Below are 27,483 nucleotides of genomic sequence, written 5' to 3'. Positions count from 1 at the left end.
TACCTATTTACCGTCATGATCACCCAGGCTTTCTTCATTCCCTCTGCTTCAGGTTAAGCCTTTCACATGTCATCTTGGTCCTAACTCTTTTGGGATTTTTCTTGACTTTATATCTCAATTTCATTCTTGCTATTGTTTCTTCTCCATAAATAAGCAAAACATCCTATATTCAGGACAAAATAGCCAACTAGTTTCAACCCTATGACCTCTTCAATCTATTTATTTCTCTTAACCAATAGGGGACAGAAACTCACTGTATGAACATACTTCCTATTTCTTTGATTCTTCAACCCACTACATTTAAGCTTCCACATCTTACCCTCCCTTGCTCTAATGATACTATTTCCACTAAAATTACTAATGGGCAAGTTGTAAATTGAAAGCAGGATTTTTTTTAACTGTAAAGAGAAGTTATTAAAACATTACTGTTACAACTGTATAAAATTTTTGACATAATTATTACTTTATACAGTATAGGTTTCTCCAGTTAAGCAAAAATGATCGTTACAAAAAGATAAGGCATAATTTTATTACTTTAAACATTTCTTTTCATTACAATGAAAATAAAATAACACATGGTTTTATAAAAATAAATTTTTATTAAAAGCAGTAGGGTCTGAGCAGGAGACAGTACAAAGTGTAAACAATGTAAACATCACTACATTCAGCTCAGCCTGATTGAACGCTGAAAGACAACTCTAGATGCTCTATGTGCCGTTACTAGCAAGATACATTAATTCTATTGTACATAGAAAACACACTCTAATTTGATTAGGAGAAGCATTTTATCGAAGTCGGTCCCATCGCCAAATACTGGCATCATCACAAACAGCTATAAGAATGCTGCTATCCCTGCTAAAACTGGTTTGTCGAATTGCGGCAGCACATTTTTGATGAGTCAGTGTTGTACATCTATGGAGAAAACATGACAACAGGTTAAATATCATACGTATGTAATGTTGTCAGTATCTGACTTAAAACAATGAATGAGAGAATGAAAAGATGTTCCAAATTATAAAGAAAGCATTTGAAACCAGAATACATTTCACTAATATCTTAATCTCAAATTTCATAAAATTTGGGTATATTTTAAATTCAAGAGGCACCATATAACTTATAAACACTCTGAGACATGTAAACTTACAAATGAGTTAAAGATGACATTGCAAGTGTAAATTACTTCCTCTATTATTTGGCATAACTATGAAGACATAAATTATAAATAGGAACTTCTAAATACTTACTTGGCTTTATGAGGATCTTCTACTTCTAAATCCCAAACATAAAGTTTGCCAACCTGATTGCCCAATGCAAGCATCTGTATAAACATTTTTTAAAACACCAAGTAATTAAAATTAAAATAAGCTGTAAAGATTGCAAGTAATTCTAAGACGTCTTTCTTATTTGGGGTAAACTTCACACCTAGCCTCTGGCTATGCTCTGGATTGTTTCTTTGCATTTTACATTTCTGAAATGTAAGTGGGGATAAGCAGCTAATGCTTCAAAGAGGCATCTTGAATAAATAAGAAGGCATGTTGCAAGTTTACAAAGGGCTTTACGATTTACACTATACATATTCTTTTTTTTCTGCCTTAAAGAATTACAGCAAAAGCTATAAGAAAGCTATAGCAAAAACTTTCTTATAAATATGCAGTTAATTCATTAACGGAAAATCCTAATACTAGATTTATTTAAAATTTTAGATAACCAGTATTTTGTCTCTTCCCACGTTGGTTTTTGTTTTTTTAAGTTCTTCGGGAAAAAGCCACATAAAAATATTAATTCTAATCACCACACATGAAATCTCAGCCACAGATGTTGTAGAAAATAAATACCTAACTACCACCACTGACATTGGTCAATTTCATGTATAAGCACCGCAGATGGTATTCAGCATCACAAGGACAGAATAACATCAAAGGCTAAAGCAATTAATACAAAACATCAAGATAGTTTCTTAAAAGAAACAGAATTACAGACGCACAACAGAGAAAACTAAAGTTACCATGGCTTTAAGTCAAATAATTTCAAAATGTAAAAATGTTACCTTTTGCCAGAAATCCATAGAAAACCTCATGTACCAAATGTCACACTGGCTGTAATCAAATCGCCCAAGAATAGTCACATTAGACTCACTGGGCTTAATTTTATCTATATCATCTTCCATTTTGCCAGGTTTCCAGCATACAATGGCATTTTCACAAGACTTTAAAAAAAGAGGTAAGAAAAAATATTATTTGTAGAACTGAACTATAAATATTGAAACAAAGCCTTTTCTCTATTATCATTGTAGAACTGACAGCTCATAGAATCTGGTTATCCATCTACTAAGTACAGTGATATACAATCATTTCTATTTATAGAGTCCACATTTGAGGACAAAAAGTCCAACTATCAACATATTTCTGATAATACAAAAGCATTACATTGTCTGGGGGTTATTCATTTTGGAAGTCATAATTTCTCTTCGAAAACAAACCAAACTCAGCTCTAGACATTTTAGCATCTAGAGACTTGAAGTGTTTTATAGGAAAGGTAAAATTACAAACACTGTATTAGACTATATGGCTCTTCAATGTGGCTCTGCTTGCTTCACTAGTTTCATCTCTCCCTATCCAACTGCTCACTTCACTTCTAACCCCACATGGTTCCCTCTATTTGGTTAACTCTTAATCCCTCAGTGTCCATCCCCAGTGTCCATGCTACATGGTAGGTACTCAACAGGAAAGCTAATGAATTCACAGAAAGTACCCTAGAGATCAGATTATATAAAAGGCATAAAAGCACTGATTTAACATTAAGAGATGATATGGGGATGGAATTGAAATAGACTGAGTTATTATACTTCCCCTATCATCTCTAACTTCGAATCTTTTTGCACACACTGTACTTAAGCAGCAAATGGTAGAGAACATAATGGAAGATAAACTGCAAAACGGGGGGCACTACTCAGATTACAGGGTAAGTCCAAGGCTTACCAGTTAAGAGACATCTGGCAATGTCTCTGGCCTCTACTGAATATAGGCCGGAGATGCTGCTGAACATCTCACAAAGTACCTCAATAGTTGCCAGGACTAAAAAACTGCTGGTGTAGGTGAAGACTGCCTCCTGAAGTTCCATAGGAAACAGCCTACACAATCACATGTGGCAATCCTGAGGTACTGAATGGTATTTAAACAGCTGAACAGTACGGCCAGAGGAGGATTAGGGTGGGGTCAATATGCTTTTTTCCCTTCTCTGCCTTTCTTACATTATATAAAAACCCCAGGGCTATATATTTACAAGTTCCTTACTGTAAAGTACCAGACAAATCACTTGGTCTGAACAATCCTAAGCATACAGCTGGGTTGATAGCCTGTAGTTTTCTCAACACATCTTGGCCCCAGCCCTACTGAGTCAGAATCTCTGATATAGGAGGCTGAAGCAGAAGTGTAAAATGGCTATTCAAGTGCTTCTTACTGACTACATGGATAAAGGATCCTAGTAGAGTCTTTCCATGGAGAACCAAAGCATAGGGAGATAGAGAGCATTTATCTATGCTAATGAACGGGTGCACTTCAAATCACCTTGAGAGCTTTTAAAACTTACACATTCCTAGGTTGTGTAAGACTTAAAATTTGTGGCATCTAAGGTCTAGGAATCTATTTTTACAATGTTCTTTAATGATTCCAATGCAGAGCCAGATGTGAGAACCACCAATATAGTGGTTTGCCAAAAAAAATCCATTATGTTTTTTTCCATACAATGGCTCTAATAGTACTTAGTTGTCTATATTTTGTTAGACTGTATTGTGACAGCTGTCATGTCAGAATGCATTAAAAAAAAACTTATCATAATTGGTGAATTTTTGTGCATCCATTTAATAGTGAAGATGGAATAAGTAACACTTTCACTGTATGCTTTATTTTTTCAAGAAAGGTAAAAATGCAACTGAAGCAAGAAAAAAAGATTTGTGCAGTGTATGAAGAAGGTGTTGTGACTGACTGAACGTATCAAAAGTGGTTTGCGAAGTTTCTTGGTACTACTGCCATTCTGGCCAAATTAATTCTTTGCCGTGGGGCTGTCTTATGCATTGGAAGATGTTTAGCAGGGCCCCTGGCCTCTACCCACTGGAAGCCAATAGCAGGAGACAGCTGACATACTCAAAATATCCAAATCAATATAGTTACTGGTGAAAATGAAAAATGTGTCTTTATTTTACAGAAAAATCTAATGGACTTTTTAGGCAACCAATAGTTCATTGAGTTTATTTAGCCTCCCACCTAAAATGCAGAAATCCTTTCTTATCATCTAAGTTCTAAGAGCAGAAATTTTATAGCTTTTTTACTTCCAAAATGACAGAATAGATATACTTTTTCTCTATTTGTCCCACTGAGTACAACTTAAAAGTTTGAAAGGAAGAGAGGAGATAGACTAATGAGGAATTCTAGAACATGCAGGAAACTGAGTTTCCTGGGTCCCCACCCCCCCATTTATGAATCTCAGGCTTGATGCTAGAAAAGCCAGCAACTCAACAATTCTAATGAGTGAAGTGACAAACAAAACCAACCCTTCACCCCCAAAAGCCTGCTCTCTACGAGAACAAAATGGCAACCCATCAAGAGAGAGTATTTTCAGACAAATGTTCTACTATAGCTAAATTCCATAGGGAAAAAAAAAAACCAACAACAGTGGACCTGCCCCCATAAGAACCAGCCAAGACCCAGTGGGAATCCCTTCTCAGGTGGTAACTAACCATCTTAGTACATACTAATCCTGACTCCTTCTATCCTTCATGGTAATGAGGTGACTCCTCCTCTCTGGCTGGGGTGGTATCAGAGGAAGCCTAGAAGAGACAGGATGTTCACAACCACCCACCACCTGCAGTGTCAGTGGAGACCACCCAATAATGAGTCCTGTCAGCCACTTCTGCTAAGAGCTGTGTCACCTGAGGTGCAGTGGAAAGCCTGAACTCACACCTCATCACTAATGAAATATCATTGCCAAGTCAACAGAGTGGGGAACCTAAACTTCCCTTGCCACCTGCCAGTCATGAGGCAGTACTCCTCTTCCACAGCTGCAATTTATCAGAGCAAACCTGCTGTAGAAGATCCAAGTAAGATCCACAGTTTGTGACATAATATCCAAAATATTAAGACCTTAATAAAAAATCACTTGTCATATCTAAAAACAAATCTCAGTGCCCTCCTTGGAGTGCACTGATGCCCTTCTTTGGGGGCCCCTAAGGGATCTGCAACCAGGGGGACAGTGGGCAACAAAACCCACGAACTTGTCTCCAAGGCCTCTTTTCTCTGACTTTTCAGTCAACAGCAGACTCACCTTGGCTCACTTCCTGAACGTTTCTAGAGAGCCAAAGCAACCCCACCCAGGCTCTCTCCTATTGTTTCTTCTGCCCTAAGCCCTTCCTTTGTTTCACTGTCCCCAGCTTTAATAAATGTACTCTCAAATAAAATCAAATAAAATAAATTAGTTAATTGAAAGAAACATGAACATCTCAACTTTAATGAACTATCTGACAAGGATTTTAAAGCAGCCATCATAAAAATGCTTCAATGAGCAATTTATAAACAAGAAATAAACCTACTACAGATTCAGGAAGTTTGATGAACCCCAAAAAGATAAACTCAAAGAAATCTGGCCTGGCTGGCATAGCTCAGTGGATTGCGCGCAGGCTGCGAACCACAGTGTCACAGGTTCGATCCCAGTCAGGCCACATACCTGGGTTGCAGGCCACAGCCCCCAGCAACCTCACATTGATATTTCTCTCTCTCTCTCTTTCTCCCTCCCTTCCCTCTCTAAAAATAGATAAATTAAATCTTAAAAAAAAGGTAAACTCAAAGAAATCTGTATTAAGACAAGTCACAAACTTAAAAAAAACTAAATACAAATAAAGAAATCCTGAAAGCAGTTAAACAAAAAGGACCACTTCAGGGATGGCAGGTTTCTCATTAGAAACCATGGAGACCAGAAAGAGGGGGCACAACATTTTTCAAATGATTAAGAACTGCAACACAAAATCCCATATACAGCAAATATACCTTTACGGAATTAAGGGGAAATGAAAACATTCTCAAACTATGAAAAATTAAGAGAATTTGTTACCAGCAGACCCACACTAAAAGAATGGCTCCAGGAAGTTTTATGAACATATTGGAAATGATGTTTGAAACATCAAACATCAGGAAGAACAAAAAAAGTAAAATGAGTAAATACAATATTCACTTTTCCCTCTTGAGTTATGTTTGACGGTTGAAGCAAAAACTGTAATAGTATTTGATGCAGTTCTTCATGGTAAAGGAAATATTTAAGACAATTATATAAATAGAAGACAAAGTGAAGTAAAGAAAAGTAAGGTTTCCACACCTCACCCAAAAGGGCAAATAAAATACTGATACAAAGTTAAGTAGACTGATTTACATAAGTTGACCCTTGAACAACAGGGGTTTGTTGAACTGTGCAGGTCCACCAACTCATGGACTTTCTGTTGGAGGGAAAAATGGTTATTTGTGATCCGCAGTTGAAAATCCACATCCATATATATAGAGGGCCATCTTCTACACAGATTTCTGGCTGTGTGTGTGTGTGTGTGTGTGGGGCGGGGGGGCGGGGGGGGGGTCAGAACCCTTCCCCGGGTGTCCAACCTGTGGCCCATGGACCACATGCAGCCCAGGATGGCTATGAATACGGCCCAACACAAAATCATAATTTTACTTAAAACCCTTTTTTTTTTGCTCATCAATTTCATTAGTGCTTGTGTATTTAATGTGTGGCCCAGAGACACCAAAAGGCTGCACACACCTGAGTAAAACCATCATGCTGTTCAACGGTCAAATGTATGTGCCACATGTATATCGTATATACAGTAACACCTAGGGCAAACATCAAAAAGGCTGAACAAAGAAATATACTAAAAAATATAAGCAAATCAAAAGGAATTATTATGTTCACATAACTTATCCGAAGTTAGGAGAAAAAACCCAGCAAAATTAAAAATTTTTAAAAATATTAAATGGCAGACAATGTGATAATTGACATGTTAAAGCTCAAATATAAATGGTCTAAATACAGCAACTAAAAGTTAGAAAATGTGGATTAAAAAAACATGACCCAACTATACCCTGCCTACAAAGAAACTCACTTCAGGTATAATGATACATGTACATTCAAAGTAAAAAGTTGGAAAAGGATATACCATGCAAACATCAATCAAAAAAAGTAAAAAGGACGAAGATGGACTTTAGATAATGGTAAAAGGGTCAAGCCACCAAGACATAGCCATTAGTGAGTGTATAAACACCAACCAACAGAGCTGCAAGATATGAAGAACTGAAAGGGAGAAATCCACAGTTATAGCTGGAGACTTCAACAGCAGTCTCAATAATAAAACGAGCAGAAAATCAACAAAGAGATCGTCTAGTAACTAAACAACACACTACATGTCAAAATTTCTGAGATAACAGCTAAAGCAGTACTGACAGAAAATAACCTAAGAAAAGTCAAATCAATAACCAAGCTCCCACCTTAAGAAACTAACAAAAAACAAGTATACCCATAGCAAACAAAAGATTTATAAAAGACTACCACAACTTATAAATATGAAATAGTTCATTTGAATACACTTTTAACTATTAAGAAAATTAAATTTGTGATTTTAAAACTCCCCTTCAAAATTTTCTAGGCCTAGATGATTTAATTGGAAAATCCTATCAACCATTTAAAGAATTAACACCAATTTCTTCAAGAAAATACAAGTGTAGATTTGCAACTGATTTTATGAAAACAATATTCTTGATACCAAAACCAGACAGAAACAATATAGAAAGAAAACTTCAGATCAGCATCATAGCCTCATGAATACAGGCACAGAAATCTTTAACAAAATATTAGCAAGGAGAATTCAGCAACTTACAAAAATAATTGTACAGCATGACCAAATAAACTTATTCTAGGAATACAAGGCTATATCAATAATCAATGACCAATCAATGAAATCTATTGCATTAATAGACTGAAGTACATGATCTTATCAACTGATGAAGAAAAAGCATTTAACAAAATTCAACACCCATTCATGATAAAACTCAACAAATTAAAAAGGGGACAGTTCTCAACTCGATAGGGACTATCTACAAAAGAGAAACAACTAATACACATAATTGTGAAAGATTAAATTTTTCCCCTTAATATCAGAAATAAGTCAAGGATGTCTGCTCTTAACACTGCTAATCAACATAGTATTGGACCTATGCCAGTACAAGGCCAGGAAAGGAAATAGCATCCAGATCAGAAAGGAAAATATATAAAAAACTGTCCCTATTTGCAGATGATAAGATGGTCTACATGGAAATTCCCAAGTAATTAACACCACTCTTAGAATAAGGTCTAACAGCTCACAGGATTCAAGACTAATATGCAAAAATCAAATGTATTAACATATAGTAACAATGAACACACAGAAATACCATTTATAATTACTCAAAAAAAGGAAAAATACTTAGGTCTAAATCTAACAAAGCAGGTACAGAACTTGCATGCTAAAACTACAAAATGCTGATCATAAAAATCAAAGACCTACATAAATGGAGATACCATGTTCATGGAGTAGAAGACAAAGTAGAGTAAAGATACTAACTCCCCACCAAATTGATGTATAGATTTAACACAATTCTGATCAAAAGCTTCCCCTCCCCCAAATAACTCCTGCAGGATTTTTAATAAATGCAGACAAGATTATTCTAAAATTTTTATGGAAAGGCAAAGCAACTAGAATAACTAAAATAATTTTGAAAAAGAATAATAAAATGGAAGAAATCATTCTACCCATTCCAAGACTTATTACAGAGCTAGAATAATCAAAACTGTGTGTGTTGTACTGGTGGAGTACTGGAATGAAAAAGAAAAACCAGAAACAGCCTCACACAAGTATGGCCAAACAATTTTGACAAAGGTATGGAAGCAATTAAAAGGAGAAAGAACAGTCTTTCAATAAATGGTGCTAAAACAATTGGATATCTATAGACAAAAATAAACTTCTACCTAAACCTCATACAAAAATTAACTTTAAATGGATCATATATTTAATGCAAAATGTAACAGTTTAAGATTTTTTGAAGAAAACACAGGAGAAAATCTTTAGCATCTTTGGCTTGGTAAAGAGCATTTAAACATAACATCAAAAGCATGATCCATAAAATAATAATTTAAAAAATCAATAAATTGAACTTCATCAAAATGAGAAACGTGCTCTGCAAAAGACCTTGTTAAGAGGATGAAAAGACAAGCTACAAACTGGAAGAAAATATTTGGAAACTACATATCTGACACAGGATTCATATTTAGAATATATTAAGAATTCTCAAAACTCAACAGTAAAAATAAAAACAAAAACCAATCCAATTAGAAAATGAGCAAAAGATATGAAGAGACATCATCGAAAAGGATATATGGATGGTAAATAAGCACATGAAAGATGTTCAACATCACTAGCCATCAGGGAAATGCAAATTAAGACCACGATGAGATATCACTACACACCTATCAGAACAGCTAAAATAAAAAATAGTGACAATACCAAATGCCGGCGAAGATTCCGAGACACTCGAGCTCTCTTACATTTCTGGTGGGAATGTAAAATGGGACGGCCACTCTGGAAAATAGTTTGGCAGTTTCTTAAAAAACTAAATAAACTTAACCATGACCCAGCAATTGCCCTTCTAGGCATTTATCCCAGAGAAATGAAAACTTAAAAGTCAGTCCACACAAAACCTGTACACGATTGTTCATTGGTAGCTTTATTTGTAGTAGCCCCAATCTTGAAAGGACCAAAATGTCCTACAACAAATGAATGGCTAAATAAACTGTGGTACATCCCATACCATGGAATACTACTGAGCAATAAAAAGGGAGAAGTACTGATACACACAACAAGTTGGATGGCATTATAATGAGTGGAAAAAAAAAACAAAACACACCAATCTTAAAAGGCCCCATGCTGTAACATTCTTGACATGACAAAATCACATGTGATAAAATGACATACACATTATACAATGTCAATTTCCTAGATTTGATATTGTGTTATAATTATAAAATCATTGGGGGAAGGGCAATATGGGGCCTCTCTGCACTATCTTTGAAACTTCCTGTGAATCTAATTTAAAGATTAAAACTTAAAAAGAAAAAAATAAACAGGTAAAACTATCTGCAAGGTCAAGAAAAAAAAATAAGGCTCTGTCCAAGAAAATGTGAAGTGCCCTAAAATCCACACAAGAAAAGAAACTGGATAGCAATTTCTTCAAATTTGACAATCCTAAATGTTCAGATGACATCACCAACAACTTCTCTAAATTAGCAGCAAAAATTAAATATATATACATATCAACATTCTAGAGAATGGGTTGGCAAACTATACAGCCCATGAGCCAACTCCAGCTGTCTGTGTTTATATGTAAAAGATTGCTGAAATGGACACAAACATAAAAAAAACAGAACAAAACAAAAAAAAAACCCTACTAGTATTGGCTTTAAATATTGGTTATTTTACAGTAACACTGGGAATCACAACAGTATCATCATACAAATTAACATTTTTCATTTTATTGGAGCACAAATTATAATAATTCATTGGGATGTTTTAAGCCAGCAACTTTCCAACCCTATCAAAATATGAGACTTAAAAAGAAAAAAACAAAAGAGCAATTTCCCATCTGCCATCCAATTTACCAAAATGCATAAAAAGCCGTGCTCCCTAAAAAGATCCAACTCACACGAACAATGGAAGTACAGCTTAACAGCAATTACCATACCTTGGAAAGTATCAAATCACCTAACCATCGCACACAATCAACATAATTCCTATGTATGTCTCTGGTAGAAAAGTCAGGAAAGTGAATTTTCTGAGAAATAAATGGCCTGAAATGGAAATGTCAAAAGTTAAGAGAAAAAAAAGTATAGTAGAATTACACTAATTTTTATTTTTGGAGTTATAAAATTTTGAAAAATAAAATATGACTATTGATTTTTCTTTGTTCCTAGAAAACTGAATACCTTCTTGTCTGTTTATTCAGAGCGAAAGTCTTACTCTTTTCTTGTTTCTATATTTTATTGTATTATCAGCTCTTAATTCAATTTTGTTTTTACTCTATGAAATTTCATTTACAAAAACTGGAGCTTCCAGGGTGTAAGGGGAATAAACGGTAATGAAAAAAATACAATAAAAAATATTTGCAGCTTCCTACCTTCCTATATATAATCTATAGGCCACATTTCATCAATTCTATTTAACGAATGATAAGCAAAGACATCTGATCACAGAACTGAAAGTTTTTCACAGAAAACACCTACTCAGTCCTTTAAATTAGTCTATGAAAGTCAACACATCAGCATTATTTCAAAAGATAGTCATTTTTCTAGGAACAATGATATATTCCAAAGTCTGCTAAAATTAAGATTACATGAGTGTCCTGCCTTAAGCAATAATTTCTGAAAATGGTTACTGAGAGGAATTTGACACTTATTAGTTAGGACTTTGCCTGTATTTAGGAAAACAAAGTATGCTGCCATTTTTTCCCTTTAAAATGTTTGTGTGAAGCCCTGGCCAGGTAGCTTAGCTGGTTAAAGCATCGATATGTCAAGGTTTTGATTCGATCCCTGGTCAGCACACATATAAGAACCAACAGATAAATGCATAAATAAGTGAAACAACAAACCAATACTATTTTCTTTTCCTTCCCCTCTCTAAAATTAAAATCAATGAATAAAAATTTTTAAAAAGTGTGCATTAAGACCATTACCTAGAATTTGCTACCAATTCTATAGTTAATGAAAAGTATACCCAACATTTCTAATGTAATGATTCATTTTTTGTACTGAAATAACTCTGAAAGATTGACATGCCATGAATTAGTTATGTCTTGGGTAAGTCACAGGTCCTCTCTTTACTTTTCTCATGTATATAAAAAGGAATGTTGGGCTGAAATCATTTCTAACATTTCTTCCAGTACAAATTCTGGCATCTTTTCTTTATTAAAACATTAAAATGTTATTAATGATCTGATGTTGTAAGTTCTTAACTCTGCTATAATTATGTTAATTATTTTTAAATCAAATACATATTATCTACGGTTAAACTTCTCAAGGAGAAGAACATAACTCACTGTTATTTTCTGTGAACTGTGAAATATAATTTCTATGTATTCCAGAGTTTCAAAAAATATAAAAGCATAAATATAGTACTGTACTAACTCTTGGTGTTTTAAAATAGGTATGTAAAAGTTGTATGAATCCTTAGAGGCCACTGAGGTTTGATGAATGTAGTGCATTGAAATATTTTCTGATGGCTACAAATTTAACCAACATCTATTAATAGTCTGTCTTTATAAACAAAATATAAATTCCACCTCTTTGCTAAAAACAAAAATGCAAACAATGTTAACATACAGACAAATGACAGTTATAATTAAAGTATTAGCATTTCAAAAATATATTAAGAAGGTCCTGGCTGGGTAGCTCAGTTGGTGAGAGCATATCCCAATACACCAAGGTTGCTGGTTTGATCCCTGGTCAGAGGACATACAAGAATCAACCAATGAATGCATAACTGAGTGGAACAACAAATTAATGTTTTTCTCTCCCTCTTTCTCCATTCCTCTCTAAAAAACAATAAATTAAAAAAATTAAATATATACACAGGGTCTGGCACAAATAGCATCCCTTTATTACAAAAATTTTTTAATAAAGTCATAAGCATGTAATTCTGTAACAAAACAATATCACACTCGAGCACACCATATGACATTTTAAGTGAAATGTTCAAATTAAAACTATAAATTAATACACCCAAATTATTATCTTACCAATGACATTCAAGCAGACATTACTTCTGCTAGACCCTGTATATATAAAAACTAGCAAAGTTCCCACCTCTTGGTCCTATGGAGAAAGGCTCCCACTTTTGAATTTTTTTCCATTTAATTAAACAAGGGAAGCATTATATTAACATGACTTAAAGCTAAGAACCCCATTTAAAAAACAATATTTGCCCTGGATGGTGTGGCTCAGTGGAATGGGTACCAGCCTGCGAACCAAGAGGTCACCAGTTTAATTCTCAGTCAGGGAACATGCCTGGATTGCAGGGCCAGGTCCACACTTGGGGGATTTTTGAGAGGCAACTAATTGACATTATCTCTTGCACATTGAGGTTTGTCTCCCTCTCCCTCCCTTCCCCCTCTCTAAAAATAAATATTTAAAAAAATAAAATAAAAGATAAGATTTACTATCTTGAATTTTACACTGTAAACTAATAATGCTAGTAACATTCTGAAGGGTCCTTTGCTCTATTCCACAATTATTTTAATAGGCTTAAAATTTTTATAAATTAAAAGGCCCACCACATATAACCTAAATACATCATAAGTATAATGTGCTACAAAATTAGAGAAGACACAATTTAAAGGGGATTTTGAAAAATAAAATCACAAATACATTAGATTAAATCAGTGAATTTATGGTATGTATCCTTAAAAAGGGGCTCCTCAGCTCAGTACTGGGGACTTACATAACAAATTTGGAAAAGGTAAAACTCATCAATTCAACAGCATGAGAAAAATACTTGTTTTCAATGCCACAAATGTTACCTGTTAGTTTTATTTGGGTTATAATCATAAGATTCCTTAATTGCATTAATCATTCTCTTTGAATTAATCCTCCAAAGTTTAAGAGAGTGATCCATACCACAGGACATTATTTTCTCACCCAAAAGATCATAATCCTGTATGTAAAACAGAAAAGCTTAAGTTAACTATTTAAATTATTTTTCTAATTACACTACTCAATTTTTACGTGATGCAGACTATTGTGAAACCACAACACTAACATTTTGGGTTGCACCTATGTAGGAAATAAAAGAGTTTTTACTGCTTTTAAGATTTAGTTTTATGTGATTTGTCACCACCACAGTGAATGAGTTTATTCAATATGAAAGGCAAAGAAAGCATAGTATTTGAATTTCATTTTATCTTCAACAAACTTTAAAATATTTCCTTTGCTTGATTCTGAAAATAAACTGAATGCTGAGGTATGACACAAAAACCTGAAGTTCTTTTCTTTGTCCAACCCTAATCAAGCAATGAAACTGACTTCTGTCTGTGAAGCTACAATAAGTCCCTAAACAAATGAAATTTCATCTGTACATCTAAGTCAAAAACTTCAGTTATACTCATCTTAGAGCTCACTTTTAAATGACCTTTTAAAAGTGCCTAAAAATGAAAATAAGTTTATCTGTAATTCATAAATTCTTAATAGGCATCTAGCAGATGATCTATTATAACAACCTTATTCCACCTTATTTCATGGATAAGACCCTGTGGCACAGATATGCTATTTAGTGCATGGTACATGCACTAATGAAAATTTCATACATCTATGCTTCTAACACTGAATTCTATATCACAGAGAAGAAATACAGACTGTCACCTGTTCTCGTTTTAATAAATAAAAAGGAAACAAAAAAGAAAAAACAGTATATGGTGATGAAAGGAGATGACTTTGGATGGGTGAACACAGAATACAATATACAGATGATGTATTATGGAATTGTACACCTGAAGCCGATATAATTTTATTAACTAATGAATTCACAAACCTGGCTGCTACTACTTTTCCTAATTATCTCACTTGTCAAAAGCAACAAGGCACCAATAAAGCCAGTAGCTATAATTTAAAATTCTTAATAAAGAATGCTAGTCTTGGCTTTTTCACATATGGAGCCAAACGAAAAAGACTACTTCGAATTCTAGAAAAGCCTGGTTGGCAGGGTATCTTCAAGTAGGCATGACTCTCACAAAAGCATACAAACTGCAACTACAGGAATACTTAGTACTTCCAATTATAATGCCAAAATCTGAAACCTGATTAAAAACACGTACATCATCAGATAGCACCATGCCATCAACAAGAGTTATCTAAAACTCAGTGTGAGCACAATAAAACACTTCCTGCAAATAAAAGATGAAGTTTCTTAATTGCTAACTAATTTAACCTTTTCCTTCAATAACTAAGAAACAGCAAAAGTTAACTTGGTGATTTTAGATCAATAAAAGAAAAAAAACAAGTTCATGGTATTCCTCCAGGAGAACCTGGCCCTGATATGAAACAGTGCATGAGTACAGGTAAAACACAAAGACCCTTACTTACTTTATTTCTTCACCTGTAAGAGAAAAACCTTGCATGTCACAAGTAAATGGCATGACTGCTGGCAGGCTATATGAAAAGAAACCATATGTTTTCTTTTAAGGGAAGAGTTGCAGGAGGGGGGAGATTGTTCACAACTATGTGCACCTCAAAGTCACTGCCTGCAGCTTTCAACTTACAGCACTCAGAACTTCATCTCTGTGCCCTTCGACACCTCCAAATATTGCCACCAGAGTGTCCGTTTGGATATTCCATAACCGTAAAGCATGATCTAGTATAGACATAAAAAAATTAAGATAAATTTTTATCATTCATTTCCTGTGGACATTCAAAACCTCTTTAAAGTAAAAGTTATAAAAGTTTGGACTTATGCACAGTAAAGACTAAGCATGGAATCCTTACACATATGACAATTTTACAGTTTACAGACCTTTTAAAAATTGTAACTGTATGGGGCGGTGAACACAAAGCACAGTATACAGAACATGTGTCATGGAATTGTGTGCCTGAAACCTATATAATTTTGTTAACCAGTGTCACCCCAATAAAATCAATAAAAAAGAAAAAAACAACTAAAATTCTTTACTGAAGTCCTCAAAAAACTGATAAAACGACAGCTGGCATTCTATTTCTTGCAAATCTAAATAAAGCATACTCACAGCAAGAAAAAAATAAAAATAAAAGGTTATAACTAATTCAAGCCATCTTATTTTCCACTAAATACTAACAAAATAGAGTACAGTAATAATATAAATGTCACGCAAAGCTTGAACTGTAACAATGTTCATGTTGTAAATGAATATTAACATACAAAGTCTGGCAGAAGTAACACTAGACCCTGAGATTGGTAGGGCACGTGAATGTCTTGCGTGAGATGGGCAACAATTTGAACATTTCACCTAAAATGTCATATGGTGTGCTTGAGTGTGATATTATGTTATAGAATTACATGCTTATGATTTTGTAATAAAAATCATAAAACCTCATAAACAAGGGGTATTACTTTTGCCAGACCTCATATTACACTACTTACAATGTATACATTACACTGTACAATGTACAAATAATTATAATGTACTTATAACTAATTAAAATATACATATTATGTTAATACCTTGATACATTATGTTGGTACATAATGAAATTTAATACTGCCATAAAAATGACTTCATTCCAATAGTGCACAAATTTTTACATAGGCATTTGTTATATACAACCCCCTCCCTGCCAGGAATGGTAATTCTATGTTTAACTATCTGAGGAATTGCCAGACTGTTTTTCAATGTGGCTACATTTACATTCCCACCAGCAATATGGGGGAGGAGAGTATCTCCACATCCTATCCTACACACTTTATTGTATCTTTTTGGTTATAACCATTCTAGCAGGTGTGAGGTAGTATTTCATTGTGTTTTTGATTTGTATTTCCCCGATGATTATTGAGATACTGAATGCCTTTTCATGTGCTCACCAAACATTTGTGTAGTTCTTTGAAAGATGTCATTCAAAACTTTTACCCATTTTTAAATTTGAATGTCTCATTATTGTTTACAATAATAGCCCTTATTAGATATATGATTTAGGAACATTTTCTCTAGCCCTGGCTGGTGTGGCTCAATGGACTGAGTGCTGGCCTGTGAACCAAAGGGTCGCAGGTTCAATTCCCAGTCAGGGCACATGCCTAGGTTGTAGGCCAGGTTCCCAGTAGGGGTTAAGGGGCAACCACACACTGATATTTCTCTCCCTCTCTTTCTCCTTCCCTTCCCCTCTCTCTAAAAATAAATAAATAAAATCTTTAAAAAATTTTCTCCTATTTTGTAGGTTAGTTCTTTCACTTTCATGGTGGTTTTCTGTGCAGCAAAATTCCTATTTAGTTGAAAAGCTGATTGAAAAATGCTCTTACTGACACACTGGAAGAACAGGGTTAAAAGTTAGAATATTTAGAACAAATGAGGTATTATAGCCTCTATCACTTGTAAAATAATACCCAACCCCAACTACTGTTATCAAGAAAGTTATCAGGCCCTGAACAGGGTAGTTCAGTTGGTTGGCGTCTCACCAAGTGAAAGGTCACCAGTTAGATTCTGGGTCAGGGCACATGCCTGGTGTGAGGGCCATGTGCAAGAGGCAGCTGAATGATGTTTTTCTTTCTTCTTCCCTTCGTCTCTCTCTAAATATAAATAAAATCTTTTTTTTTAAAGTTATCAGTTCTTAGGTGTCAATTTCCAAAAATAAATAATTTCCTAAGAGTTTTAATTTGAACAGACTGGAGAGGAGGGGTTATATATATGGCAAGCCTTTTGGAAAATAAATGAGGCCTTGGCCCAGTAGCTCAGTTGGTTAGAGTGTCATCCCATACGCCAAGATTGTGGGTTCAATCCCTGGTCGGGGTGCAGTTGTGATTCTTGTGAATCAACCGATGAATGCATAAATAAGTGGAATAATAAACCGATGTCTCTCTCCCCACCTTCCTCTCCCTCTAAAATCAATAATTAAAAATTAAAAATAAAGAAAAGAAACTTGACTAGAGTAATAATTTAGAAGAGAAAGGACAATCAAGAACAGAATGTAGCAATAACAACCCAAATCATTTCAGAGAGCTCAGAAAAAATTAAGAAGCCTGTCTGAATCAGAATAAACTTATAATGCTGATATAGGAATACAGAGAAGCAATGCTAAATATATGAAAAATATCTCAAAGAGCTTATTCTGTAGAACTTTGCTTTTTAAGAAATTCTAAAGGGAATCCTTTGTAAAACAAAAGCTTTTATATATAAACGCAATAAGGATTTTCAGATGCATTATTTATTTTATTACTGGAGAGAGTGATAGTTGCAAACCTATCTTTGAAATGCAATACAGCAAATAATGGAAACAAAACTAACCCTCAGTACCAATTATTTTATTTCTATATGATATCACAGTGTATTTCATGGTTCCTTTCCCCAATTCTTGGTCTGGGGATGCTAATGTAGCCTATGATTTTTTTTTTTTGGTATTAAAACTTACTGTTCTAAATTACTTTTAAATATGGCTTTTTCACCTTAGAACAGTTTGTCCCTTAAAACAAAAAGTAACCATTCCCTTCTCTTACCTTTACTGACTGAAAGGAGAAGATTTGGATCTCTTGGGTGGAATTTCAGCTCATTAATAGCATTTCCATGGCCAACATAGTGCTATAATAAATTTAAAACATATCAGCTTTCATATAAAAATAAAATTCTATTGTAAAATAGCTAATCTGTAAGCAAATCTTTGCTAAGAAAAATGATTATAAATTGTTTTTCATTAATGCTAAGAGAATGAAAAAAGTTTCACTTAAAGTAATGGTTCTCAACCTTGGCTACATATTAAATCACCCAACAAACCTGAAGAAAAAAATAACAAGATGCTCAAATCCCACATGCAGATAATCTAATCTGATTGGATTAGCAGAGGCAAGGCAAAGATTTGAAAGATTCTCAGGTAATTCTGTGTCCTTGGGGTAAAAAAAACTTTTAAAGTGACACATAACACTTAGTATCAACTTCCAATCTTTTAATACTAGTTAGCATGTCTTGAAAGATGGACTCACTCTTCTATTATTATTCATTTAGAGGTTCTAAAAATAAGGCAAGGCAGAAGGAAAAAAATTTATGCAAACTGCCCTGGTCGGGTAGCACAGATGTTAGAGTGTCATCACATTCCCCAAAATTGCGGGTTCCATCCCCAGTCAGGGCACATACAAGAATCAACCAATGAATGCATAAATAAATGGAACAGATTAATGTTGCTCTTTCTCTCCTCCTTTCTCCCTCTTTCAAATCAATCAACAAATTTTTTAAATGATTAAGACTCGTCTAAAGGATGAAATAAGCAAAGTACAAATTAAATTAGAAATTGTAGTCACTTAATTCCTTTAGTTTTAAATTCAACATGACATGTTTTCACAGATCTGCATTCAAAAGAAAGCAGATGTAAATTTAACCAGAAAACCCACCTTTATGCACTGCATTGTTATGGGATTAATTATCCTGATTATGCCTCTAGATCCAGCCACAGCCAGCAGAGGATGGCTTGTATTGCTATCATATGTCCATGCACAAGTATAAAAGTTTTCATCAGCCTACAAAATGCTGGTTAAGAAATATAATTTGTTTTTGATAAGTAAACAGGTCAACGATTACAATACATGGAATCCTCCAAAGAACTGCTAGAGTTTTGACACAGAAGTTCTTATTCTTTGCACCACTAGATTTAAACAATGGTGACTTTTAGGTTTAAAATCTCTATCAAATGATCAAACAAAACCAGTCTTCCACTCAATTTTGATTACTATTTAGCTGTTTGCATAACTGTTTTGAAAGCAGCTAGACAATATGTAAGAGATGGCTGTGTCCAAACAAAATCTGATTTACACGAACAGGTGGGTAGCCCATTACCTCAATTAAGAAACCAAAAACAAACAGATGGCCAGCCCCAGGGCCTATTCTTTGCAGACTTTTGCTCTATGCTAATACTTCTAACTATGTGCCTCTAAACAAAGATGATTAACTATTCAGTTTTCCACTTTTTCCTCTGTGAGACCTTCACAATATGGCTGCAGGTCACTTCATTCCATATTATCTAGGAAAGACTGAAAGTCCTCGTCTTTTCTTGTTTGCTAAGTTTTCAAATAGATCTAGATGGAACATCTTATTTTTCATCCAACCCTTTGGCTTTTTTAATCTTTTTCTTTATGAACTCATGTTTTGCAATATTTTGTTTCCTAAACAAACTGGACATGTGTGTTTTTTCCCTGTGGGCTTTGTGGATCAAATACTTGATATGACCTCCAGTGCTAGCTTCTGATCAACCCAAGTTCATCAATGTAACTACTCTGAAATGATACCATTCTAGACAAGGTAAAACAAGCAAAAAAACTCCCAGAAGTACGCCCATGCCTTTCCCTGCCCCCTCTTCTTCCTCCCAGGTGTGTAACCTTTGGCATTCCCTTTCCTAAGGGCCAAGGGCCCTTCTTCTGCTTCTGTACCCTGTTTTCTGAGCCTATAGAGACCTCCTGGCTCACTTCTACTACCTCTGCAACTTTCTGAATAAACTTTCTCTTATAATCTGAAAACAAAACAAGAAAACAGGAGGTTTTTTAGCTACTCTTTCAACATTTGTCTGTTACTGGATTTCCAACACTCAACTCTAGCCACCTGTACCATCCTCCCTTATATCTACTCTACAGTGAATTTCTAGAGATTAGGAAAACTAGATAACTAGATACCAGAAATTTCCTGGATGGCTGTGAAGGAACAGCATTAGTTAAGGTTAAGAAAGAACAATATAACTTTAGGGGCCTAATTAATTTAGAAAAGGTTCAGTGTACTTATGAAAAGTCAATTTCTTTACCCAAAGATATTGAAAACTCAGGAAAGGATACATCAGCATCTACATAGGATTGCAATAGCCGGATTTCTCCTTGTGAGTGACATTCATATAAAGTAACCTAATGAAAACAAAATACAATAAATTTTATCTCAAACACAGAAACACATTTTTAGCTTTTAAACATATTTTAGTCACAACTGTATCTTTAAGATACTACAGAAACTATTCCTTTAAAATAGCTCCTTTAAGCACTAACTACTATGACTCAGTTGGCTGGGCATAATCCTGCAAAACAAAAGGACACCCGGTCAGGGCACAGGCCTAGATTGTGGATTTGGTTCCTGGTCAGGGCATATACAAGAGGCAACCAATAGATGTTTCTCTCCACCTTTTTCCTTCCCTTCCTCTTCCTCTTAAAGCAAAAAGCAAAAGAAAATAGCTCCTTTAATTTAAGGAAGACATTATAAAGTCTAAAGCATTACATAATTTCCAGAATATATTAAATATTGTAATACTAACTCCCTTTTAGCAAGTTAATTTTGATTGAGAACAGAATATCAACACTAAGAAAAAACATTCTGTGAACCAATGTCACCTCAATAAATTCAATTAAAAAAAAAAGGGAAACAAATATAGGTGTATATACGCCTATATCTACACCTATGTAGATATAAACAAAACCCATCCCCGTCATTTATACTGTGACCTTTGACTAACCTCAATGTCCTTAGTAAGCATATGAAGGCTTTCCAGTTAATGACTGTCTGTGTTCCTTAAAATGTAACCCTAATACTTTTGTTAGTAATGGCCAGGATGAATATCAAACTGGTGACAGTATTGACCACCGGGAAGTATGGGCACAGGTGCTACTGCATTCTTTGTCCCTCTGTCTTGCAATTAACAGTACCTGAGTTGTATTATAAAAACAGTACAGAAATAGGAGTCTTTAGTGGAGAATTGTTCAAAACTGGGCAGTCTGTCTACTCAGGCCCAATCTTCCCATAAGTAAATTACCCTATAATAAATTGTTTCATTCTATTAATTCTGCATCCTCTTTTGGTCTGAAAATGCCTTCCCATTACGGTGGCCATTAGACAAAGAAACTGTGCATTAAAAATTCACCACAGACAATAGGAAATGGTGCACATTAAAAATTACATCCTCTTGCCCTGCCTAATGTGGCTCAATGGATTGAGTGCTGGCCTGAACCAAAGTCAGAGCACATGCCTGGGTTGTGGGCCAGGTCCCCAGTGGATGGCTCACGAGAGCCAAGGACATACTGACGTTTCTCTCCTCTCTTTCCCTTGCTCTAAAAATAAATAAAATCTTTAAAAAAAAGGTCACATTCTCTTATTTCTTTTTTTGTTCAAATGTTTTTATTTACTTTTTTTAGAGAGGGGAAGGGAGGGAGAAAGAGAGGGAGAGAAACATCAATGTGTAAGAGGTACAATGTTGCTCCTCACATGCTTCCCAAACCAGACATGTACCCTGATTAGGAATGGACCTGGTGACCTTTTGTTTCATAGGCCGGCACTCAATCCACTGAGCCACACCAGCCTTGGCTATGTTCTTTTATTTCTTTAAGAACTTAAGCACAATACTAAAGCAGCATAATATTTTATTTTACTCTACTAAATAACTTATGGGACATTTCTCAGATTCACCTCACTTTCCCTCTTGACCTGAAGGTAGATGAAGTAACTTGTATTTGTTGTCAACCCATATTCAAACTAGTCCATTCTCCCATCTTTCTCTTCTGAATACAACAATCTAGTTCCACATTATTCCTCCTTCCACCTACTAGAATACTGATGAACACCCAGAATGTTACCTAATAAAAACTTAGAACAATTTTTCCCTTAAGTGATTTCAATTTAATAGAAAACTCCTGAGACTCTCTAGAAAGCACTTAGAAAGTCTCCTGTTCTCCACTTATTTACAAGTAAATTAAATGAACGAATAAATCTTAGAATCCACATGCTAAGCCCCTGGTTCAACTAAAAAGTTAAACAAGGATTTACATTAAAAATGTGCCTAGCACCCTGACCAGTGTGGATCAGTTGGTTAGGCATCGTACTGCAAAGTGACAGGTCACTGGTTCAATTCCTGATCAGGGCACATGCCAGGATTGTGAATCCAGTCCCTGGGTGGGGTGTGTACTAGAGGCAGCCGATCAATGTTTCTCTCCCTCTTTTCCTCCCTCACTTTAAAATAAGTAAATAAAGTAATAAATAAATAAATAAATGCACAACACGGTTAAAGAAAAAAGTGGCCAGCATGCTATTTTTCCATGTACTTTTCTCAGTTCAAGATAACTCTTGGCTTCCTCAAATAAAACAAATCAAATGTTTACTGCAAATAATTAAAATACTTTCAATAATTACTACGTATATTCACTGGATTTATGCTTTGCATTTATATAGAGGATTAAGAAATCAGACTTCTTGTGCAAATTAGAATGACAAGTTATTACAGTCACTTCCAAAAGAGCAATGTCAATTCTTTTAACAACTCAAAAACAAATTATTAACACAAAGTATAAAGAGAAACCTGTTTTGTGAACAACTGGGAATAAATAATATGTAAAATAAAGATGTATTTTTCAGTCATGAATTTTAGGTTTAATTAGACAACATATAGAATGCTTCATTCTTACAGAGAGGAATAATAATAATGCCCAACTGGCTATGTCCACAAAATTTATCTCAAAATCATTACTGTTAAGCCCTGGCCAGGTAGGTTAGCTGGTTACAGTATCATCCCAATACGCCAAGGTTGCAAGTTCAATCTCCAGTCAGGGCACATACAAGAAATCAACCAATGAATGCATAAATGAAGTGGCTGTTTCTCTCTCTCTCTAAAATCAATCAATAAATAAAATTTAAAAATAAGAAGTACCCTTTAAAAAAATCATTACAGTTATTACATTAACACCAGAATCTACTGTGATAATCTAACCAAATGTCAAACAGATCCCTTAATACTCACTCTGTTGCTTCCCACAGTTGCAAACACTAGTGGATCCCCTTCTTTACTGTGCCAGTTGAACTGAACTCCAAACAATGGCTGATTATGATCCTCCTATAAAATAACCATGAAATAAGAAAAATCAATATATTTTAGAAACCAAAAAGTGGTAGTAAACTGGCCATCCCCCTTACAACAGTTTTCAAAAATGGAAGCCACTGTTTTGTGATAGAACACATAAACTGACTTTTGACTCTGAAAATATCCATTTGTCCAGTTTTCAAATTTAAAATATCAGTATATGATAAAATTTATAATAGTCAAAGGCTTAAATCAGAAGTTAGGTAACAAGCACTGATCTATGAAAATAGATATTTGCCTTCTATTTTCTTATATTCAACCATATTTTTCTAAATCAAAACTGGATTATTGTGGCAGATGCATTTCTCAGGACGTAAGAACACAATTTATTTTTCTGAAATTGGAAACTAACAAGTGACCTAAGTAAGAGTTGCTACAGATTCTCTAGCACTGGCTAAACTTTATTAGGTTTAATTTTTCCCTTGTAAAATGAAACATGTCAGACACCACTAAAATCATTGCTTTCCATTAGTGCTATAAAAACAGTTTTAAATAACCTTAAATTTGAGTCCTAAAAGAAAAAAATCCCAAGTTCTGTAATAAACAAGTTTGGTAATTGAACAGTGGAGGCCAGAGAAGACAATGGACTACACCTTCAGCTACCAGGAGGCTGGATATAAGGAGGTGTATACAAAAAAGTACTCACTTCTGTTCAGTTATTTTCCAATCTCAGGATTTTATTGGCAATCTCTTGGCATAACAGTAACTTTCATTTCACTTAAAGATACTGTTTCCACTTTAAAAGTCTAACAACTTTCACTTCTTACCCTTTGAAAGGCCATAGCTTTAAGCTTTGAAATATTTAATCAAAATATTTAACTGACACTTAAAGCAACCTTCCAGACACACTATCTAAAAATAGGTTGATATAATTAAAATTTAACATGAAACCATAACACTTTACCTTTCAAAAAATATATACTGAGATTTATCCCCTTCCTTTAAGAGTATAATTTGACACACTGAACAATGAATTTTGTTACACAAATAATTTGCACATACTCATAGTTGTTTATGCTTTCTGAAGACTTTACCTGAAAGTATCCTTGTATGTTTAGAATAGATTCTAACTTACATATGTATAAGATAATGTAATGCAAAGTTCTGTTCAGCATTAAGGACAATAACTCCAAATTTACAACAAAAATGAACATATGTAAAGAAAAATATTTTAAATAAATAGCAGTAATCCCTTTTATAAATGAGGAAGGAGTAATTTAAATAACCCCAATTACTTGTTTTCTACAAATATTGAATAGTCAACAATTTTTAAAGGCTCTGGTTGGGTAGGTCGGTGGTAGAGAATCATCAGATAAACCAAGGTTGTGGGTTTGTTCCCTCATCAGGGATCGAGAAACAACAATCAATGCATAAATAAATGGAACAGCCCTGACTGGTGTGGCTCAGTGGAATGGGTGTACAGGAAACCAAAAGGTCGTGGTTTCATTCTGTCAGGGCACATGCCTGGGTTGTGGGCCAGGTCTCCAGTTGTGTGCCTGGGAGAAGCAACCAATCAACAGATCAGTGTTTCAACCTGGCTGGCACAGCTCAGTAGACTGAGCACAGGTCTGTGAACCAAAGGGTCACTGGTTCAATTCCCAGTCAGGGGAATATGCCTGGGTTGTGGGCCAGGTCCCCAATAGGCGGGTACGTGAGAGGTGACCACACATAGATATTTTTCTCCTTCCTTTCCCCTCTCTTTAAAAATAATAAAATCTTTTTTTAAAAAGTGCAACAACAAATTAATGTTTTCCCCTCTCTAAAATCAGTAAGAAATTAAAAAACAATTTTTAAAAAACTTACACCATTTTCCTTTAAAACAATTACAAATAAAACAAAAGATAAGCCCTGGCTAGTGTGGCTCAGTGGATTGAATGCCGGCCTGAGAACCAAAAGGTCACCAGTTTGATTCCCAGTCAGGGCACATGCCTGGGTTGGGGTCCAGAGCCCCAGTAGGGGACATGCGAGAGGCAACAGATAGATCGATGTCTCTCTCACACATTGATGTTTCTCTTCTAAGTAAATAAACAAAATCTTTAAAAAACATTTTTAACAAGATTTTTTTTTAAACTGCAGAAACTAAGGCAACTCTTTCAATTTATGCTATCTCAAAGTCAATGAGTTCTCTTTAGTAACAGGTACCTGAAAGTAGCTTGTGTTTTTACCCATTTGAGACAAAACAAAAAAAGCTAAACAAATGTAGAATGGATTATAACTATGCAGTATTCAATCTGCACTACAAAATCAAAATTTCAAAGTACTATAATTTTAAAATGTTTTTAACTTGACAGAGTATCTTGAGCATAAAAACATTACCACTAATAAATAATTCTGCAGCCTAGTATTCAGCCAACAGGATTTGTATTCTGCACATTACCTTGAGACTATTTACACATTTAAAAGAATATTTGCATTTCTTTGACTTCCATTTTCCCTTTCCCCAACTTTTTCTTCCAGGTGCATTTGGCGTGTTTGTAGGTGTATCAGGGCGTTCAGTGTTTGTACCACTTTCAATACTGACAGCATCATCCTGTAGGCATAAGTGAGAAAAAATTACACGAAACAGCAATATTGTAATTTGGCAGCAAATGACTTTACAACGACACACTGGTCTTTTTTAGCTCTTCACAGAAGGTACCGTTAGATAAGAAGTTAAAGAGACGCTGCCCTAGCTGGTGTGGCTCTGTGGACTGAGTGTCAGCCAGCAAATCGAAAGGTTGCTGGTTTGATTCCCAGTCAGGGCACATGCCTGAGTTGCAGGCCAGGTCCCCAGTTGAAGGCACAAACGAGAGGAAACCACACATTGATGTTTCTCTCCCTCTTTTTCTCGCTCCTTCACCTCTCGCTAAAAATAAATAAAATCTCCGAAAAGATTAAAAAATAAAATAAGAAGTGCAAGAAAGTTTAAGTAAGAGGAAATAAAACAAACAGAAAGAGAACTAAATACAAACAGAAAAACAATGACAAAAAAGAGAGCCTAAGAGTCTTTTGCATGTTAGGGTTGCTGGAGTTCAAACCCACGGGTAGGACTCCTAAAGCTGTCTTAACTGTGTGTCTTATTTACAATATATTTACTTGACTGTTGCTCAGTTTTGAGCCTTAGGAAAAGGGAGTGGCCATCTGAAGCTGTAGTATTATTACTTCCAGCTTTAGATCTAGTTTCTGAAAATCCTGTTATTCAAATTATGCTTATTTATAATACAAACCATTCAAAAATTTAAAAAAACCCTACATATACTGTACAGTGAAATTTGATTCATAGCTCTAAAATAATAAAATAAATAGGTTTAGAGTTGTTCTTATGGAAAACAATACAATAATTAATAATGATACAAGAATAAAATGTTTTACATAGTACTCAACTGTAAATCTGCTTTTGCCCCACCCTATATGTTAGAACTCCAGAAACTCTTACCAAGTAAGTTCCTTCTAAATCAAGGAATGGCAGGAGAAAACCTTGAAGATTCAACTAATTTATACCTAATCTCCAGTTCTTGGTGTATATTAATGGCCCACTCATCTCAGAAGAAGATTTCACTACCTCCTTTGATTACATATTCCAAGGTGTTCTTAGGAATAGAGATTTATTTAAACCTATCACCTTAGGGCAGTAGTTTCTAAATACATTCCACAGGAAATCTTTTTTCCCGGAGTGCATATTAAATGTCTATGAGAACACAGTCTAGGAACCACTACCTTAGGGGATATTTCTAAATTATTGCTTTCTAAAGCTGGTTTTATACTGTAAAGGGTAAAATTAACCAGAATGTCAAAAAGTATATTAAAATTTCACTTAGAAACTAAAAGGTATTATACAGTAGTTCTTGGGGG

General features: G+C 34.7%; 1 protein-coding gene across 2 annotated transcripts in view; it reads right to left on the bottom strand.

The window, feature by feature from the left end:
- Nucleotides 1-579: 579 nt before the first annotated feature.
- EED (embryonic ectoderm development) overlaps nucleotides 580-27,483 on the bottom strand; it is a 32,997-nt gene continuing 6,093 nt past the window's right edge. The window contains exons 2-13 of one of the 2 annotated variants that reach the window (XM_045818248.1): nucleotides 26,030-26,182; nucleotides 23,533-23,625; nucleotides 20,597-20,662; nucleotides 19,169-19,294; nucleotides 18,284-18,365; nucleotides 15,369-15,460; nucleotides 13,635-13,768; nucleotides 10,806-10,911; nucleotides 9,572-9,646; nucleotides 2,048-2,206; nucleotides 1,245-1,318; nucleotides 580-912 (exon numbers count right to left, since the gene is read on the bottom strand). In XM_045818248.1, the coding sequence (XP_045674204.1) occupies nucleotides 786-912; nucleotides 1,245-1,318; nucleotides 2,048-2,206; nucleotides 9,572-9,646; nucleotides 10,806-10,911; nucleotides 13,635-13,768; nucleotides 15,369-15,460; nucleotides 18,284-18,365; nucleotides 19,169-19,294; nucleotides 20,597-20,662; nucleotides 23,533-23,625; nucleotides 26,030-26,182 (1,287 nt within the window). In that variant the 3' untranslated portion in view covers nucleotides 580-785. The remainder of the gene's footprint in view (nucleotides 913-1,244; nucleotides 1,319-2,047; nucleotides 2,207-9,571; nucleotides 9,647-10,805; nucleotides 10,912-13,634; nucleotides 13,769-15,368; nucleotides 15,461-18,283; nucleotides 18,366-19,168; nucleotides 19,295-20,596; nucleotides 20,663-23,532; nucleotides 23,626-26,029; nucleotides 26,183-27,483) is intronic. The other variant, XM_045818249.1, reaches the window with a different exon arrangement.

The sequence above is a fragment of the Phyllostomus hastatus genome, unplaced genomic scaffold (assembly GCF_019186645.2).
Source record: "Phyllostomus hastatus isolate PE091 unplaced genomic scaffold, TTU_PhHast_1.1 phas_scaffold_317, whole genome shotgun sequence".
In the NCBI taxonomy this organism is placed as follows: domain Eukaryota; kingdom Metazoa; phylum Chordata; class Mammalia; order Chiroptera; family Phyllostomidae; genus Phyllostomus; species Phyllostomus hastatus.
The sequence above is the reverse complement of the archived record's forward strand: the minus strand, read 5'-3'. Positions and strand labels throughout refer to the sequence as shown.